General features: G+C 41.5%; 2 protein-coding genes across 2 annotated transcripts in view; one reads left to right on the forward strand and one right to left on the reverse strand.

The window, feature by feature from the left end:
• LOC308090418 (uncharacterized protein) overlaps positions 1–18756 on the forward strand; it is a 106523-nt gene that overhangs the window by 68444 nt on the left and 19323 nt on the right. The window lies entirely within an intron of this gene.
• Positions 1–18756, reverse strand: part of LOC308090028 (extracellular calcium-sensing receptor-like) — a gene marked incomplete at both ends in the record, with an annotated part of 40670 nt that overhangs the window by 2983 nt on the left and 18931 nt on the right. Inside the window, 7 exons of the mRNA XM_080435054.1 lie at positions 1110–1241; positions 1646–1915; positions 2189–2275; positions 4657–4930; positions 5066–5196; positions 16415–16434; positions 17018–17122. Coding sequence (XP_080291180.1) covers positions 1110–1241; positions 1646–1915; positions 2189–2275; positions 4657–4930; positions 5066–5196; positions 16415–16434; positions 17018–17122 — 1019 coding nt within the window. The remainder of the gene's footprint in view (positions 1–1109; positions 1242–1645; positions 1916–2188; positions 2276–4656; positions 4931–5065; positions 5197–16414; positions 16435–17017; positions 17123–18756) is intronic.

The following is an 18756-nucleotide window of genomic DNA, read 5'->3' on the forward strand; positions in this document are numbered from 1 at the left end:
ACCATGCAATAGCCTATTTAATTGGCAATTAAAGGACAATTCAGTTTTTTACATGACAGGTGGTAATTACCATAGAGTTATAATATATCTAGAGGGCGGATTGCCCCGCCCCCAGCTATTCATTTCAATGAAAGTTGCTCAGTGGCGTTTTGAAGCACCCGGAAGTACGCTATTGGTTCCATTGGGTCTATGCAATATTGAGTCGCGGCGCCTCGTGAGCAGGCGCACAAATGGCAGATGCGCGCGCAAAATGCGGAAGTGTTGCAATATCAGATTTGACCACCAGGCTTGGCCGCTTCACTGTTCTACCGTGGTTCTGGGGGCTTGGTAATTACCCTCAACAAGGGTGTCAAAAATAATAATATCACACCTGCCAGGGTTGTATTGTTTGCAAATTGGTACAGCTGTGCCCAGTGAAAGGCCCTCTTCCTGGCACACACTGCAACATGTCATGGAGGGCATGGGCCAGAGCATACACAGCCTTGTACACACAATACTCTTCCCTGAGGTTAGACATATCCAAAAGGGTACTTTCTGCTGTTCCTAGGTCCTCTTGTCCAGTACACACCCTTCCACCAGCATCCACCCACTCTGACGGAATGGGTGTAAATTTACACTGAAATGTGTTCTCCCAAAACTGCTTCACCTGAAGAAACAAAATGAAGACTTAACCCTTTAAGACCGGGAAAGCATCATTTGTGTCATTTTAAGCCATTCAAAAATAGCAGATCTGCAAGCTTGTAGATCTGCTATTCTTTTTTTAATCCTGATCATTTAGCAAATCTTGGAATATATATATTTTTAAACGAACATTTGTAAAATATTTAGTTCCAGGAACCCCCAGAAGCAAAGATTTGAGTTACAAATGTCCGCTTAAATAAAAATTATAATTCAAATATTTGCACAAATTAATGTTCATGATCTACAAACTCAGCGCTCGGTGCCGCGCTATGAGCTTGTATATCTGCTATTTTTAGCCAAAGAAATCTAAAGTGACAGAGATGCGTTCCCGGATTGAATGGGCTAAGCATAAATACAATGCCTTAGGAATAACAACAGACATCCTTTTGAAAATTCAGCTTGATTACGAATCTTAACAAAAGACTCACTATGGTCTTTCCATGGCTGTTGTCGGGGTCATTAGGATGTATTTTTAACAAGAAGTCCTTGAGTCCTGGTATCTCTCCATGACGGAAGGCAATCCCCAGGGTGCCTCTCAGGTATGGCATGTAGTGAGGAGTCTGGAATATAGGATCTGTTGTCCATGCCTCACTTGTTATCCATTGCAGACCTGTCACATTCTGCCTTACCACCTGTTGATTGTGTTGAGCAAGCATATATCTGTGTACTGTACATTTAAAGGCAAATGAGCACGACTATAATAGTTCAACTATCAAGACATTTGCAATATAATCGAATTATAACAATGCAACAGTTAGTCATGTCAGTTAGATGTCATGTGTCATAAGATATATACACACAATCATTTAAATTGATGACCCTATGAAAGTGATTACATTGCAACACAGTAAATAACTAGCTAACCCTATTTGTATATATGAAACAATGTCTTCACTTCATTATAACTCATTTCAAATTAGTTATAATTATGAATCCCTAAATGAACATGGATCATAACCCCAACCTCCTCTATGAGATCAACCATATAGCTCCCATATACAAATGAAATGACCACACGAGCCGTGGATTTCTTCATCACAGTGACAATCCTCTGAAGTTCATCTGGGTCGTGGTCCCAGGGCAGAGCCTTTATATACGCCAAACACCCCGAACCAGACTGGACCAGCTCAGACTGGAAGGATCTGGCATTATTGCGGCCATAGGCGTCGTCAGTAAACAGCAGTCCTACCCAAGTCCACCAAAACCGTCTCATTATCTGGAGCATAGATTCCACCTGATTGAATAGAGAATGTAGGGATGAGTGTTTAGGTTAGATGATTCATATAAATAAACCAGTAAATCAGTAAATCTCCTACACATATTTGAAAAGGTCTAATCCTTCTTTTTTGATGCTGTCGACAGAGACCTTCAGCTCCAGCAGTAATACACACAGGCAAATGAGAGGTGACACAGTATCAATTGCACTCACTGGAGAGGAATGTTTTTGTCAAGTGTGTGGAACATGAACTACTTTATACCAACACATCTATTGTCTGTAGCAGTTCACCTGGTAGGCATCACTTGGGACTGTTCTAAAGAAGGAAGGGAACTGATTCCAGTCACTCAGACAGGAGCAGGTGGCATAGTAACTTACCTGAAAAACACAGTAGTTTTAAAAGATGGAAATTTTATTTGGAATTACAAAAGTAAACGTAAAAATTACCCAGATTTAATGATTTACTTTCATGCTACCCAAATAGATATCACAATGAAATGGATGAATAATTCAGTTAAAACTAAATAGAAATTAATAGAAAAACAATTAACATTAATATCAATTGGAACATTACCACATTTGAGTTTAAAGGAAATTAAAAAATATTATGGAAATAACAGATGTGTAGAAAATACATTAACAAACTGGAAATCTATTCGTAAAATGTATAAATGTGATGAAATGTGCATATATTTGAGAGAGATAGCCAGAGATCCAGATTTTCTGCAAAATAAAACGGATAAGATACCAGAAGAATGGGCCAGAAAGGGATTACAGGTATATTCACAGATGATTACAAATAATATGGTAGACCCATTTGAAACCTTAGTTAATACGTTTAATATAAAGATACTTTCTTTAAGTATCTACAAATTAGAAGCTACCTCATGAAACAGCAGAGAGACCAGGGACAGATAATGCATGGGCTACTGGAATTTTTGAGCAAAAATAGAAATAGTGAAAAGAATAAAATCTCAAAACATTATAAAATTCTGCAAGAAATTAAGGTAAAAGAGGATAATACCAAAGAGAAATGGGAAAAATTATTATCAATGACAATTGTGGAAGATTATTGTAAAGAAGCATGCAAAATAATTTTTAAGACGACACAATTAGTATTGGAAATCATTTGCTTGGAAAATGAATATGAGAAATGAATATTTTTTAAACCCAAAATGTTCATGTTCAAATCTAAATATAGACCAGCAGGCAGTGCTGAATGCTGGAGGAAATGTGCAGAACTGGGAGCCAATCATGCACACATTTTCTATTTATGCCCAAAATTGAAAAGGTTTTGGGAGATAGTGAAAATAAATATAACAACATTTTCCTTAAGGAGACCCATACACCCACTCAATATTTTATTAGGTATTATTCCATTAGAAATACACAGGGAGGGAGATAAATATCTGTATACAATATTACGTATCGCTGCCTTAAAACACATCACACGGAAATTGTTGGATGTAAACCCACCATCTATTAATAATTGGAAAATAACAGTTGAAGAGATTAAAGCGATGGAAAGAATTACTAACAAAATGAGAAACTGTGAAGATGAATTTGAAAGAAACTGGAGTAAATGGGAATCAGAAATATATGAAGTGTAAAAGTAGATTTGGGAGTACTACAGGAAAGCTATCCCTACCCCCCCCCCTCTCTCTTTTCTTTTGTTTTCTTCTTCTTTTTTCTTTCTCTTATTTTACTTTATGCCCCCTTCTCCCCCCCCCCTTTTTTTCATTTTTATTTTTGTATTAATTTCTGTTTGTTTATGTAATACTAATATGATACAATACTTTTGTCTAAAAGGTCCGTCAAAAAAAGTTCGTGCGGACTTGTTTCCGTTGGGTTCCTCTGTCCTTTAAATATGGTTCAAATATTACTTTGGGTTTTCAAAAATAGCCGATCTATAAACTCACTCTGTGACGCACTGTGAGCTTGTGGATCTGCTATTTAAAATAAATACATAAATATATCTAGACATTTTCGAGAACCGCTGATCTAGATCTTCCGATTGAGAAACATTTTGGAGCACAATGTGCTCTTTTGAAACAAAAACGTAGCATATACCTAAGACGGGCGATAACAATAAATCCTGTGGGGTGGTAGTCCGGTACTATATATTTGTAGATAACCAAATAACCAAAATTATATATAATATTATATAAAAATCGAATTGGCGATGGTAAATGTGGGCAGTTGTGTAAAAAGTACTCAAATTTTTAGTAAAGTAAAAGTATCAATACTGCAATATGGAAATACTCTGTTACGTAAAAGTCCGGAATTCAAAATGTACTTGAGTAAAAGTACTAAAGAATTGGCATCAAAATGTACTTAAAGTACCAAAAGTAAAAGTACTCATTATGCAGAATATCCCATTTCAAGTTTTCAAATGTATAAACATCTTTTGAAAATAGCAGATCCACAAGCTCACAATGTGTCGCATTGCGACGCATTGTGAGCTTGTAGATTGGCTATTTTCAAATGGCCGAAATGTATACAGGGCTGAAGTGGGTAATGTATGTTTTGTAATAATAATCAACATCTACAAAGTAACTAGTAACTGAAGTTTCCAAATACATGTAACAAATAAAAGTACAATATCTGGATCCGAAATGTAGTGGAGTAGAAGTAAAAGTATTGGTAATTGGAAATACTCAAGTAAAGTACAAATATCTCAACATTTTACTTAAGTACAGTACTTAAGTAAATGTACTTAGTTACTTTATACCTAACGTGGGCTCAAGTAAGAAACTTACCATTGGCACTCTGTACAAACCTAATATACTAGAGATGGCAATAGAATTAGCTGAGGAATCAGCACCCACAACTCCGAGCACTGGAGGAGACCCAACGCAGCTCTCATCCAGTTGAACCTGCTCCTCTCTCCCGCTGACCAATGACAACGTTGAACGGAATGCAACACCGACTGAGTGGCATGTGTCGTAGATACTATATCCCAGAGTGACACTGGGTAGTAAGCTGGTGTCTCTGTTGATCTCAGTAATTGCAAAAGCCATGATCTGGGCCCATCTGAACCTTTGTGTGTCAAAACTAACACAACATGCAACTGTAACCTTGCACGTTTATCTGTATAGAAATATATATATATATCAACTAACCCAAGTCCACTGTTGTCTTGCTTGCTATTGTATTTGTAATACTCACCCGTAGCAAGTGGGGTCCTGTCGCTTGGAGATGAAAGACAGCTCAGGGAATACAGAGTAGAGGTGGATATGAAACAAGCCGCCCAGAATGAAGTCCCCATCCTTGTAAATTCGGTTGAGATTAAACTGTGCCTGTAACTCACAAGAAGAGAAAGGTGAGGAAGACAAAGCAGAGAATGAAGAGAACAATATCAAGGTGAAATACAGGCATGAAAGCAGGTGTGTCTCTAGAGAAGCCCCCATGACAGTCCTCCTCTGTCGAACCCCTTTTCCCAAATTGTGTGTCCAGTTGCTAAGTTTTATACATAGTGCTGTGCTGTCCCCTGTGCCAGTTTATACCATTACATAATCTTTCACAGCACCCACCTGGGTAGAGGTAGAAGTATGGGCAGGGCATAACACATTATCAATACTTTCATATCATAATATTTTTTTGAACAAGGCTAATTTGTCAAAACTGTAGTTCATGGAATGTATTATAGATAAAACATGTATATATATATATATATTAAAATATTAAATAAATAACAATTACTTTGGCATTGATCTTAGTTTGATGTTTTGACAGTTAGTGTTTTCCCATGATTCTTCTAGGGCTCAGGGAAACTTCTCTCCTGAAAAATGAGGCCAGCGTGGAAATGTCAAAAAGCTGCAGTTCTAGTCAATGGGGAAATGATCCTACTTCTCACTTGATGTATTACCTCAGTAAATATCTTCATAATGAGTAAATTGTTTCAATTGCAAGTTAAAAGTTCTCTTTAATGCGGCATGATGCACTTTGATGCACATCGGGACCCAAGTCATTACAAGTCATACATCATTCATTATTATTAAATAAGTAAATCAACAAGCTAATTTATAGATAGATTTTTTTCTTCTCAGATCAAATACTACAGTCACTAGTAGACGCCCTCCCTTCCCACAGCGAATGGCATTAATACATTTAGCCAGATTGACAGTTCAGCGACAAATGAGAAGAGGAGGTAAAAGGGGCGTTGCAGGTTGCAGATCCAGTCTGTGTGCTTAATCTGAGCACTGAGCGGTAAATAGAATTCCCACAAATCCACCATGGTCGCCTGGTCAGCATTTGCAGGAGATATATGACCATTCGGGAGTGTCCGCTAATGGACCCTTTGCTAAACCCCACCCCAAAAGCGATTGTCCAATGCCAGCTTAGCAACCGTTATTAGCCTGGCATAGGACTGGCAAGCTTTCGACTCCTGCCATAGCTGTCAATGTTATTTCGCCCGCACACACAATCATTTGCAACATAATAGCAAGAATAGGAATACCACGATAACGCAATGGTGACTATGAACCAGCAACAGATTCCATGTACCCAAAACCGTTGGAGGGTTCTTTTCCCAAGACATACACAGCTTAACGTCGGGAAAGTTACACGACTCACTCGCCCAGGTGGTGTCAATAATACTAATCACCATAATCGTAAAACAAAATTCAGAATCACAGCGCTGCCTGTTTTGGATTCCAAAACAGATTCCAAAAAAGACAACAAGCTGCTGAAGGACAAATATGTACGTATGCTGTTCGTGGACTACAGCTCAGCATTCAACACCATTGTCCCAGCAATACTTGACAAAAAGCTCAGAGACCTAGGGCTACACCCAAGCATGTGCGACTGGATACAGGACTTCTTGTCCAACCGACATCAGGTGGTGAGAATGGGCAGCATCACATCCGACCCCCTGACCCTCAACACCGGAGCACCCCAGGGATGCGTGCTGAGCCCTCTCCTCTACTCCCTGTACACGTATGACTGCACAGCCACACATGTCTCCAACACCATCATAAAGTACGCGGACGACACGACAGTGATAGGCCGAATCGTCAACAACGACGAGTCTGACTATAGAGAGGAGATCAACTCACTGGCTCGCTGGTGCCGGGAGAACAACCTCTCTCTTAACGTCGACAAGACCAAAGAACTGATCGTGGACTTCAGGAGGCCGCGGAGAGACCATGCGCCCATCCTCATCGACGGTGCTGCAGTGGAAAGGGTCAGCGAGTTCAAGTTCCTCGGAGTACACATCGAGGAGGACCTCAAATGGGAGACGCACACCACACACGTGAGGAAAAAGGCTCAGCAGCGACTGTACTGGCTCCGCCGCCTGAAGAAGCTCGGAGTAGGACGTCGCATCCTCAGGCTGTATTACAACAGTTCGGTTGAAGGCATCCTAACAGGCTGTGTCACGGCCTGGTACGGGAACTGCACTGCCCGAGAAAAAATCAGTCTACAGCGAGTAGTGCGATCGGCAGAGCGGATAATGGGAATCGAGCTCCCAGTGCTCCAGGAACTGTACAAAAAGCGGTGCGTGGTCAAAGCCAAGCGCATCATCAAGGACAAGCACCACCCAAGTCACAGACTGTTCAAACCACTACAACGACCGCGACCGGGCAAGGGGCTCTACCGCAGTATCAAGAGTTCCACCACCAGGTACTGGTGTAGTTTTAATCCGGCTGCTGTCAGGATGCTGAATGAGGCATAAGCCTTGCTCAGCAGCCTGACAGCAGGCGGTGCAAAACCTTTCTGGCTCTTCCTGAACACACCTGTGGATTATACCAGGGACAATGACTTGGACTTAGCTCCCCCTCGGACACACCTGTGGACTACACCAGGTACAAATGACTTTTTTGCTGCACTCCCTCATGGAGCTACTTGCGGATTATACTAGGGTCAGTCCACCCTAGGTGGACACGCACTGACCTTTTGCACCTTAATCCCATGTATAACGCACTGACTTTTTTTGTCTTTTTTATTGTGCTTTTTTTTCTCTAAGCACCTTAACGTCCATATGTATATCATGCACAGTATAAGTAACATGCACAGTATACATACATTGCTGCTATGCTCAGGCACCTTAGTTTTTTATTATCTCAGGTACTTTGTAAATATGTAGATAACTTGTCTGGCCTTCTGTTGCTCTCTTGTTTTGATCTCCTTCCCACTTGCCCCCCACCCCTCTTCTTCTCCCCCCCCCCCTCTTCTTTCTATGGAAATTAACGTTGCGATGGGAACGATGTACAAAAACGAATTTCACCCACTTCTTTACCTTGTAAACCTGTGATGTGACAATAAAACTGATTCTGATTCTGATTCCGCACGTTAAAGTATATTCATTCATTTGTTTGTCTATTGATTAACTGCTACTGTAGTCTTACCCTGCGGTACATGAAAACTCCTGTTACAGTCATGGATCAACTTCAACCTGGTGTTTGCACTTTCTCCATTTACGGTGCGTACATCTATATATTTTCTCATAGAGTTATTATGAATCAGAGTGCAATACACCTACCAACCGATAGGGTTGCTTAGTTGAAAGCATATGGGGAAAATGGCCACCGATCAGATTAAAATGCTTTTTATTGAACAATACAGATGATACGGGTACTTTTGAGAGCCCGTACATAAATGTAACATCCTTGGCCATAGGATAAGCATTTATATTTGAAATATGAACATTTCTGTAGATGTACGGGCCGTAAATGGAGAAAGTGCAAACACCAGGTTGAAGTTCATCCATGACGGTCGAGACAGACGACCGTCGTGCGTGTATCCATGGCTATTACTCCCTCTAACATTTCCCGTGTTTTTAGTTTATTTAAATAATGTCATGCACATTTTTCAAGTGCATAGCCTACTGTTGACTAGATTTAGAAGAGATCATGAAGCTCTTGCTGCTGAAATTATCGATTATTTTTAGGGGAAAAGCCGTCATTTTAAAATGCAAGTCAATGGGTGAGAAGCAGAGTTTGCCAGGCCTGGGTGTGCCTAGTCTGGGAGACTTCGCCTCAGAGCCTGGACAGCAGGGGCGCGGCCACTGCGTTCTGATTCAAATCATGCAAAAGGGGGCGGGATCCACATGCAGTGGGTGTTGCATGTAAATAGGTAGCCTGGTAAACCCTCCCTCCGGAAATCTCAATTCCATTTCATTTCAGGAGTGAGTCTGGCCTGATCCGCCTGTCTGCAATATTGGCTGTGCTGGAGTTGGGCGGGAGTAATACCGTTGACTGACAACCCCTTCAGCCAATGATAATTTTTCCCCTTCAGCCAATCAGCAGTTCACCAGTCTTAATGTGACGCGACGGGACTTTTGAGACAGCCATACCCAAAATGGGTTGCCTTTTTCGGGTACAATGGTGTCACTGCCCGCCCCTACCGGTTCTCTAATTATTTTTTTTTAAATAGGCTTTGTCATGATTAATTGACCACATATATGAAGTTAAACAACTAAATTCTATCCAAACGATATCTTATAAGTAAATTCCGTGCCTCAAAATAGAAGTTAGAGAGCTTTTTGAAGTAAAAAAATAGCGGAGAATTGGCCGCACAAGAAAAAGATGGCTGCCGTTCGTGTTTTGGGCTCACTCGAACTCGCCACCTGATTGGCCAACGTAAGCTGTCAATCACAGAACAATGAGCGACGACGCTGATAGGCGCGGCCGTTTGGCATACACAGCCAATATTGCAGAGAGGCGGTTCATGCCAGACTCACTCCAGGAATCAAATAGAATTGAGATTTCCGGAGGGAGGGTTTACCAGGCTAGTAAATAGGAGCGACGGGAAGCAATTTCAGAAAAGGGGGCGGGATCCACATGCAGTGGGTGTTGCATGTAAATAGGAGCGACGGGAAGCAATTTCTCCTTGAGAAATTGCGGCCGCCATTGTTGTGTACTGCTGTTTGCCTCTCGTCGGACTGTTTAGACGAGTTGCACAGCTCTCAGACCGGTAAGAGGCGTGTCCGCTTAGATTCTGAGCGTAAGTTACATCCTGTACACAAATACCAGGGCTCTGGCCCAGAAGTTTCCTCGCCCCTCCCGTTTGTATGCGAGAGCTGGCGAAAACTTCTGGGAACTCAGATTAGGGTGTGACTAACTCGCACCACCAGTCACAGAGTGGAGTGGGTGGGGGAAACTCCGGAACTTCCGGGAGAGGTGGGATGTCGTTGTCGTTATCGCAATATAGTGATAACAAAAGATTATGGCCCTGCAACAGCATATGATAGGTAGATATCGTGAATATGCATATTCTTAATATTGAAATGCTCAAGTGTCTAATGGTGTTGTCACGATACTGGATTTTCAACTTCGATGAAAAATATCGATAAATTCGATACCATTTTCGCAATCACAGAGATTTTAGAGCAAAAACATTTATTGTCTCCGCCAGGCCAAAAGGCATGGCGAGAGAGTATGTTTTGCCCCCTGTCCGTCCGTCCGTGTGTCCGTCATTCTGTCTGTGTACAGCTAATCTCCGCACCGTTGGCTTGCTCGCAGTGAAACTGTGCACACACACTCCCTGGATGCCACAGCAGAACCTCTGGCCCAATTTTTTTACATGGGCCTTTTATAGCGCCACCAGGATGCCGATTTGTGTAAAACATATTCTTTGACTACTCCTACAGATTTTGTCCAAAACTCCCGCAAATCGGTACACAGTATCTCTATAGTCATTAAACGAAACGAGTCTTTCATATTTTTCATATTCCATCCTGGTTGGCTAAAAATGGCTTCCAAAGTTTGCAGGAGTGCTCCGTTTTGAACAAAATGCCTCAAATCATGAACACAGCATGCAATTTCCTTGAAATGTTGCACGCATATTTCCACTATGCCGAGGAAGAAATGCAACTTGAAAAAATTCTAATCAGCCTCATGGTGGCGCTATAACAGGCCAATTCGTATTTTTACCTATAACAACACCGATCTGTGTAAAACTTTGTAACCGCACTCCCTAGAGGTCAAGGAATAAACTTTGCCCTGCATTTTTCACATCTGCCTTTACAGCGCCACCAGGAGGCCGACTTTTTTATATTACTCCTTCCGATTTTATCCAAATTTCACGCAAATCGGTACACATGATCTCTATAGTCATGTGATCAAGATGGATGTGTTTGATTATGATCATATTTCATCCTGATTGGCTAAGATTGACATCTAAAGTTTGCAGTAGTGGCTTGTTTTGAACAAAATGCCGCAAATCATGAACGCAGCGTCCGATTGCGGTCGAACTTTGCACGCACATTCACATTATTTTGAGGAGCAAATGTCACCCTTTTAACATTGGCCTGTTATAGCAGGTCTAATTTAGCAAAACATTTTTTTTTGAACAAAATGCCTCAAAGCATGAATGCAGAGTCCGATTGCCGTGAAGAAATGGCACCATTTTCACATTGGCCTATTATAGCGCCACCAGGAGGCCACAATAACCTACCTGACCTGGCGGAGACATGTGCTCCGAGGAGCACTTTTTCTAGTTTTTATTTTAAGAAAAATACAAAAATGCCTCTGATGCCTCTAAATACAAAATCTGTGCAATCTTATGCATTTTCATAGTAACAACTATTATAGGCTGCTACAGTATGTCTATCATGTTCAATTAACTTTTTCACATGAATGAAAACAATGCTCTTGAAGTATTGCACTTACACAAAAGCCTGAGATACTAGTCAGTAGTTCAAAAGGCATTTAAGTAAAAAATAAAAGCAGTACAATCTTGTCTTTTCAAGTAACAAGTACAAAATAATTATCAACTGGAAGTAATAACTATTCTTATACAATAACAGTTTGTGCATTAAAGTAATAAAAAAACAATTATATTGAGGTAGCCCACTTATTCAAAAGCCTCTGAGATTGTCACACATTCAAAAGGCAGGTTGCTGCAGGTTGAATCTTCTCAGCTTCTCTCTCTCTCTCTGGTGCTGAAAAAGAAACATAAGATAAATTGTTTTATTTTTATAAACATTTATTTTGTTATTTTTTCTTTTAATCAGGCCTTTAAAATAACTATGATCTTATAGAGTAATCTTAGAAATGAACCAAAGTACACATAAAAGTGAAGTTGTGAAGCACAACAGCATCTAAGTTAATTTCTTTCTGACCATTAGTCAACCCCATCATCTTGGTTTCTATTCAGATATTAACCAATGCATCCGGTCTAAGGCCTACTCAAACTATATCCGTTTATGTCCACACGACCACACCCAAGCAAACTGAGAATCTTTTCCGTATCCTCTCTAGACCGGATATGCAACCTATCGTTGGTTAGCTTTAGCTATCGCTAACAGGACAACAACACACTCATCAACAAATTTACTGGACCCGTGGGCCGAGTTTAATGCTTCAAGTTATGCTGTTACCAACCTCTTTGAATTCTTTGAATGGGTCGGCGTGTCTGTCTTGGAGGTGCTTTGATAAGTTGGTCGTGTTAGCTCCTTTTGTTGGCACCGTTCGGTAGCATCTCTTGCATATGGGCTTGTTAGTGTCCTTTGGCTTTCCGTGTTCATCGGATTCAAATCCATAGTATATGCAAACAGCACTCCTGCTGTTTTGCGAAGGTTCTGCACATGCCATCTTGACGAGTCCTTAGCTTACACAAATAGTTTTTTCCAAAGTATCGATAAATCGATACTTTGGAAAAGTCATATCGAACCGTTTTAAAATGTAAAACACTAGTGTCTAATATACAACCTTGCGTGTGTGTCTGTCTGTCCACAGCTAATCTTGAATCCTACTCCATTGATCAGCATTACATTTTTAAATTAAATGTGCTATGTTTTGGCTGAAACAAGGATTTTTGTTCAAATGTTAAGCCAGCTCTCCCCTCGCACCGATTTTGGGCCGACTTGGCGTCGGGAAGTGTTCGATATCGTCGTCCAGTCGGTTAGGTGTCCGTCGGGTGGTCCTTCGGGACCTTTTCGGCCGACCCAGAGTCGACCGGACATGTTCAGTTCTTTGGCCGACTGGGAGTAGCCATGTAGCAGAGAAGAAGTGTGACAACAACACAGAGCGAGGGCTTTTGGTGTTGCCAGATTCTGTGAGAGAAACAAGCGACCATGTCTTTGAAAACATACATTCACTGTTTCTCGTTGTCGCTCCCAGAGAGAGAGATTGATTGAGCTGACCTACTTTTGCGCTGTGGTGATGTAATTTATTGGGAGCAGGTGTGTAAGATTCCAATAGTATAAACATTTTAATTGGCTTTCATATACTCTTAATATATTTTTTATAGATCTTATAGACCTTATAGATCTTATAGACCTTATAGATCGAAATGTGCTCAGTTTTGGCTATTTTCTGGGTGTTAATTTAAATTTATTTTTGGGTGGTGAAACCGCCCCTATAAGTGAGGTTTGGATATTTGTACAACAAATCCTGCGCTGTGATTGGCCAAAAATGTACAAAAATGTAAAAAATTTTACAAAAATGTACAAAATGTACCCCGCCTAACCCTGCACCGTGATTGGCCAATCACAGTCTATTCATGACTGTGATTGGCCAGTGTCACATGACACATGTGCATAGCCCTATATAAGAAACCATAACTTAAAAAAAAGTTATGGTTTAACTTTTTCTTCCATCATAAAGAGTGTTTCAATAAATGTATTTATTTTTTTGTACATGATTGGTCGACTCCATTCAGTATTGTGATTAGCTAGCAAGACACCGCCCACTTCACACAGGGTGTGATTTTTGGGCGGTGAAACCGCCCCTATAAGTGAGGTTTTGATATTTGTACAACAAATCCTGCGCTGTGATTGGCCAAAAATGTACCCCGCCTAACCCTGCACCGTGATTGGCCAATCACAGTCTATTCAGGACTGTGATTGGCCAGTGTCACATGACACATGTGCATAGCCCTATATAAGAAACCATAACTTAAAAAAAAACATAAATTGTTTTTTTTTAAGTTATGGTTTCTTCCATCATAAAGAGTGTTTCAATAAATGTATTTATTTTTTGTACATGATTGGTTGACTCCATTCAGTATTGTGATTAGCTAGCAAGACACCGCCCACTTCACACAGGGTGTGATTTTTTAATTATGTATTTATTTTCGATTATTCGAATAACCGTTTTCAAAAATGTTGTGTACACGTCAGCAGTGGTGGAAAAAGTACTCAAATGTTTTACTTAAGTAAAAGTATCAATGCAATAGATGTACACTACTCTGAGTCTTGTTACAAGTAAAAGTCCTGAATTCAACATTTACTTGAGTCAAAGTACTAAAGTATTGGTATCAAAATGTATTTAAAGTACCAAAAGTAAAAGTACTGAAATGTTTGAAAATAGCAGATCTACAAGCTCAGAACGCATCCCACCGCAACACGTTGTGAGCTTGTAGATCTGCTATTTTCAAATAGCCTTTAGGTATAAAATAGGGCTAAAGTGGTTAATGTATGTTTGATTTATATCTGCAAAGTAACTAGTACCTAAAGATTTCAAATAATTGTTGTGGAGTAAAAGTATAGACAATTGGAAGTACTCCAGTAAAGTAAAAGTACCTCAAAATTGTACTTAAGTACAGTACTTGAGTAAATGTATAGTTACTTTACACCACTGCACGTCAGTGAAGAAAAAACGCTGGGAACTGGGAAATTTACTAGTGACTTTGCAGGGAAACAAGCCCAAAGTCGCTTATAATAAGCAGACCTGGCAACGCTGGCAGGCTAGGCTGAAAGTTATAATGCATTAGCACATCAATGGGCACGTCGGCTGACAGACTAAATGCCAACTTTTGGCAACCGAATACCAGTCTGTTACAGTCTGAAATAGTCTGAACTAGTCTGAAATAGTCTGTTTGGTGGAGAGTTACCTTTGCAGTAAAGTTCTATATCCTGAGAGTAATCAGAATAGACCAAATATTTGTTTACAAACATTGAGACTTCACATGCCGGTTGCGTGTAATGAATTCCCAACAGATTCCCTAACCTGTTGTTTTAGGGAGCGCTGGTTTCAGTTCATTCAACGTCCTCCTGTAGGCTTGTGAGGTGGTCTCTGGCGAGACATATACACTTAGAGTGTTGCAAGCAGAAAATAGCCGATGTACAAGCTCCACACATCGCGGATGCAAGCGTAGTGAGCTTGTCGTTCAGCTATTCTCTGTCGTTCTCTGCGAGCGACACCATCGTGCGATGGAGCATAAATTAGGCTTTAATACCGGCAGATGGGTGAGCAGGCAGGCTCTGGTGCTGTGTTCATGAGGAGCGCTCCCTTCATGTGTCTCGCGGCTAATGAAAGTGACTGGAGGTGGGTTTTGTTTGAGAATCGCTATTATTGTTTACACATAACAGAAACCAAAGAGGGAGAGATTACAGTAAACATCTTAAATCTTCTTCCAGCACACTGGGAGGAAAACATCTGAAAGTTTGATGGAATGCATTTTCCCACGTAAATGGTAAATGGTAAATGGTAAATGGTGCATTTGTGACAGGATCAAAAATGAGTGGTGCAATATTTTTTTGAATTATTTTATTGATGCGTAAAACCTGTATAATGCACTTAAACCACCATCATCTTAAATGTATTTCTTGTAATTTCCCACTGCATGTTTTCACATGGCCATGTATTGTCCCACGGTCCCTGAGCCACTTGACATTGAACTCTATGATAGGCTGCATGACATTGACCGTGTCACTCCAGCCAGCCAATGTCCCCAGGTCACGCTGTCTGAGAAGCGAATGAGAACGGAGTAGGGTGTGGTCCACCCGGTACAAAAGTGAGCGCGGGCCACTTGACAGAAAGACAGGAGAACAGGAAAAGACAGGAGAACAGGAAAAGACAGGAGAACAGGCACACAGGGGCAGTGTGAGTGTGACAGCCGAGGGAACAGGTTGTGCACAGCGCAGGAGAAGCCACGGAGTAGAGGTGGAGAATAAGTGATATAGCGAGACACGCCAGCCACAAGCAGCGGACGGTGAGCTGAGACGTGCCCGCTTCCCAGTGACAAGAAGCCACAGCGACAGTGACGGGGAGGAACAGTGAGACGAACGGAACCAAGGAGCAGAGGAGACGGCCAGTGGCGATACACGTTGCGCGCTCTACACACTCACAGCCAGGCTTGCGAGTAAGTAAACTTTCTATGCAACGTTATCTCTATAAAACCACGGTCCTAAACCTCATATGCAAGCTACATTGAACAGATGAACTGGTTCTAGTTTCTATGATTGCAGACGGCGCATACGAAGAAAAGAAGAGACTGAGATTCCTGGCCTAACCCCTTTCCTTACACCCATATATGGACATTCCCACCTCTTGCATGTGAACCGTGATGAGTATTAGCACTTTAAATTAGCACTGTCACTTTACTGGTTCAGTAGTAGTAGACACTCTTATCGCTATATTTATTTGCTATATTTTGCACAAGCCCTGTGATTTATTGCCTTTATTGTTGGAAGTGACCTGTGTTTGTGGATTTTAGTTAGTTAGTGGGCGCCATAGGAGGTTGAGGGTTTTATTAGTATAGTGTTATTTTGTGTTTATGTTTTCAATTGTTTTATGGCACAGATGCCGTTGTATTAGGACCAATAAAGTTAACTTACCTTTTTATACAAACCTTGGCGTAGCACGGCAGGACTGGGTAGAGAACAACACAAAAAAATCCCTAAAGAGAAACTGTACTGAATTTTGCTGTTTTGCTGCTTTTTGTTTTTTTGTTTAACGGAGTAAAGATGATGATGATGCCAGTGTATCCAGGGGCCCCATGATTGCCGAAATTCGCAGGTACAGAGGGTGAGGAGAAATACAGGGAGTAGAAAGAACAGATTAAAGGAGTATTGAGCACTCAGGAAATAACAGAAGTGAAAAAAGTTGCTATTGTAGTACAAGCACTCACTGATGAGGCCAAACGACAAATTAGTGTGGGCGATGAGGAAGACCGAAATACAGTTGCCAAAATCTTTAAATATTTAGACTATTTCTGTTTCCCAGGCTCATGCCTCGTTCTATGGCTGTGCGCAGCGCACAGGCGAAAGTGTGCAGGCTTATATTTTGAGGCTTAGAGAGTGGTTCTGCGGGCTGTGGCGGCTCGACCCAGACACCGCTCCCTCCGATGCCATTCTGTGAGAGCAGTTACTAGTGGGGCTGTCTGAGGGTCCTCTGGGCCAAGCCTTAAGAATATATGCCCGTCGAAACCCGACAGAAGATTTCGCCGCCTTACGAGACGAGGCCTTCTTGTTAGACACTGAACATAGAAGAGATGGAGCTGCTGAAATCTTGTGCCATGCTGTTAACCCTGTTTGTACCCCCAAAACCCCACAGGAGCCTGCATGGAGGGAAAAACTGAAACAAGAGATTATGGAGGATGTCAAATCGCAAATGCAGGGGTTTACACAGGAGCTAATGAAAGAGATCAGACCGCTCCTTCGACCCAACACTACCGACATGCAACCTCGCGCTTCACCCCCACCTGAACGACGCCAGGCGCCTTACCAACGCAACGAGTGGGATGAGGGAGGTAGGCCGATATGTAGGTTTTGTAGGCAACCCGTAGCCTGGTAAACCCTCCCTCCAGAAATCTCGAGTGAGTCTGGCCTGTATTTGGCTGTGGGGTGGAGCTGGGCGGGAGTAATGTAGCTTTGATGTCCAAGTGGCCCTTTGATGTCCAATTAAGCCACTTTAGGCTGCAGTGATTATCACCAGGAGTAATTGGTTTGTCTTTGATGTTAATTAGCAGCTTGTATGAAAGGTGTATTGATTAATGATGTGTGAACCACTCGGGTTCCACCTGATTGGCCTACCTCTGCTGTCAATCACAAAACAATGAGCGAGGACGCTGATTGGAGAGTCCATTTGGTGGACGAGCAAGAAACGCCCAGATAAGCCTTCAGGCCAGACTCACTCCTGAAATCAAATGGAAACTAGAAAAAGTGCTCCTCGGAGCACAGGTCTCCGCCAGGTCAGGGAGGCTATTGTGGCCTCCTGGTGGCGCTATAATAGGCCAACGTGAAAAGGGTGCCATTTCTTCTTAGGCCTTGCACGACAATCGGACACTGACTGCATTCATGATTTGAGGCATTTTGTTAAAAACATTTGTTTCGCTAAATTAGACCTGTTGGTGGCGCTATAACAGGCCAATGTTAAAAGGGTGGAATTTTTTCCTCAACATAGTGTGAATGTGCGTGCAAAGTTTGAGCGCAATTGTACGCTGCGTTCATGATTTGCGGAATATTGTTCAAAACAAGCCAATAATGCAAACTTTAGATGTCAATCTTAGCCAATCAGTATGGAATATGAAAAATCAAACACATCCGTCGTGATCACATGACTATAGAGATCATGTGTACCGATTTGCGTGAAATTTGGATAAAATTGGAAGTAGTAGTATAAAATAATGTGTTTTACATAAGTCGGCCTCCTGGTGGCGCTATAAAAGGCAGATGTGAAAAATGCAGGGCAAAGGTTTTTCCTTGACCTCTAGGGAGTGTGCATACAAAGTTTTACACAGATCGGTGCAGTTATAGGTAAAAACACGAATCGGCCTGTTATAGCGCCACCATGAGGTTGATTTGACAAAATTCAAATGGTAGTTCTTCCTCGGCCTAATGGGACTGTGCGTGCAAAATGTCACGGAAATTGCATGCTGTGTTCATGATTTGAGGCATTTTGTTCAAAACGGAGCACTCCTGCAAACTTTGGAAGACATTTTTAGCCAATCAGGATGGAATATGAGAAATCTGAAAGACTCGTTTCGTTTAATGACTATAGAGATACTGTGTACCGATTTGCGTGACTTTTGGACAAAATCTGTAGGAGTACTGTCAAAAAATGTGTTTTGCACGAATCGGCCTCCTGGTGGCGCTATAAAAGGCCCATGAGAAGAATTTGGGGCAAAGGTTCTGAATTGGCATCCAGGGAGTGTATGTGCACAGTTTCGCTGCGATCAAGACAACGGTGCCG

Source organism: Gymnoscopelus braueri (genome assembly GCF_963280865.1).
Source record: "Gymnoscopelus braueri genome assembly, chromosome: 8".
Classification (NCBI taxonomy): Eukaryota; Metazoa; Chordata; class Actinopteri; order Myctophiformes; family Myctophidae; genus Gymnoscopelus; species Gymnoscopelus braueri.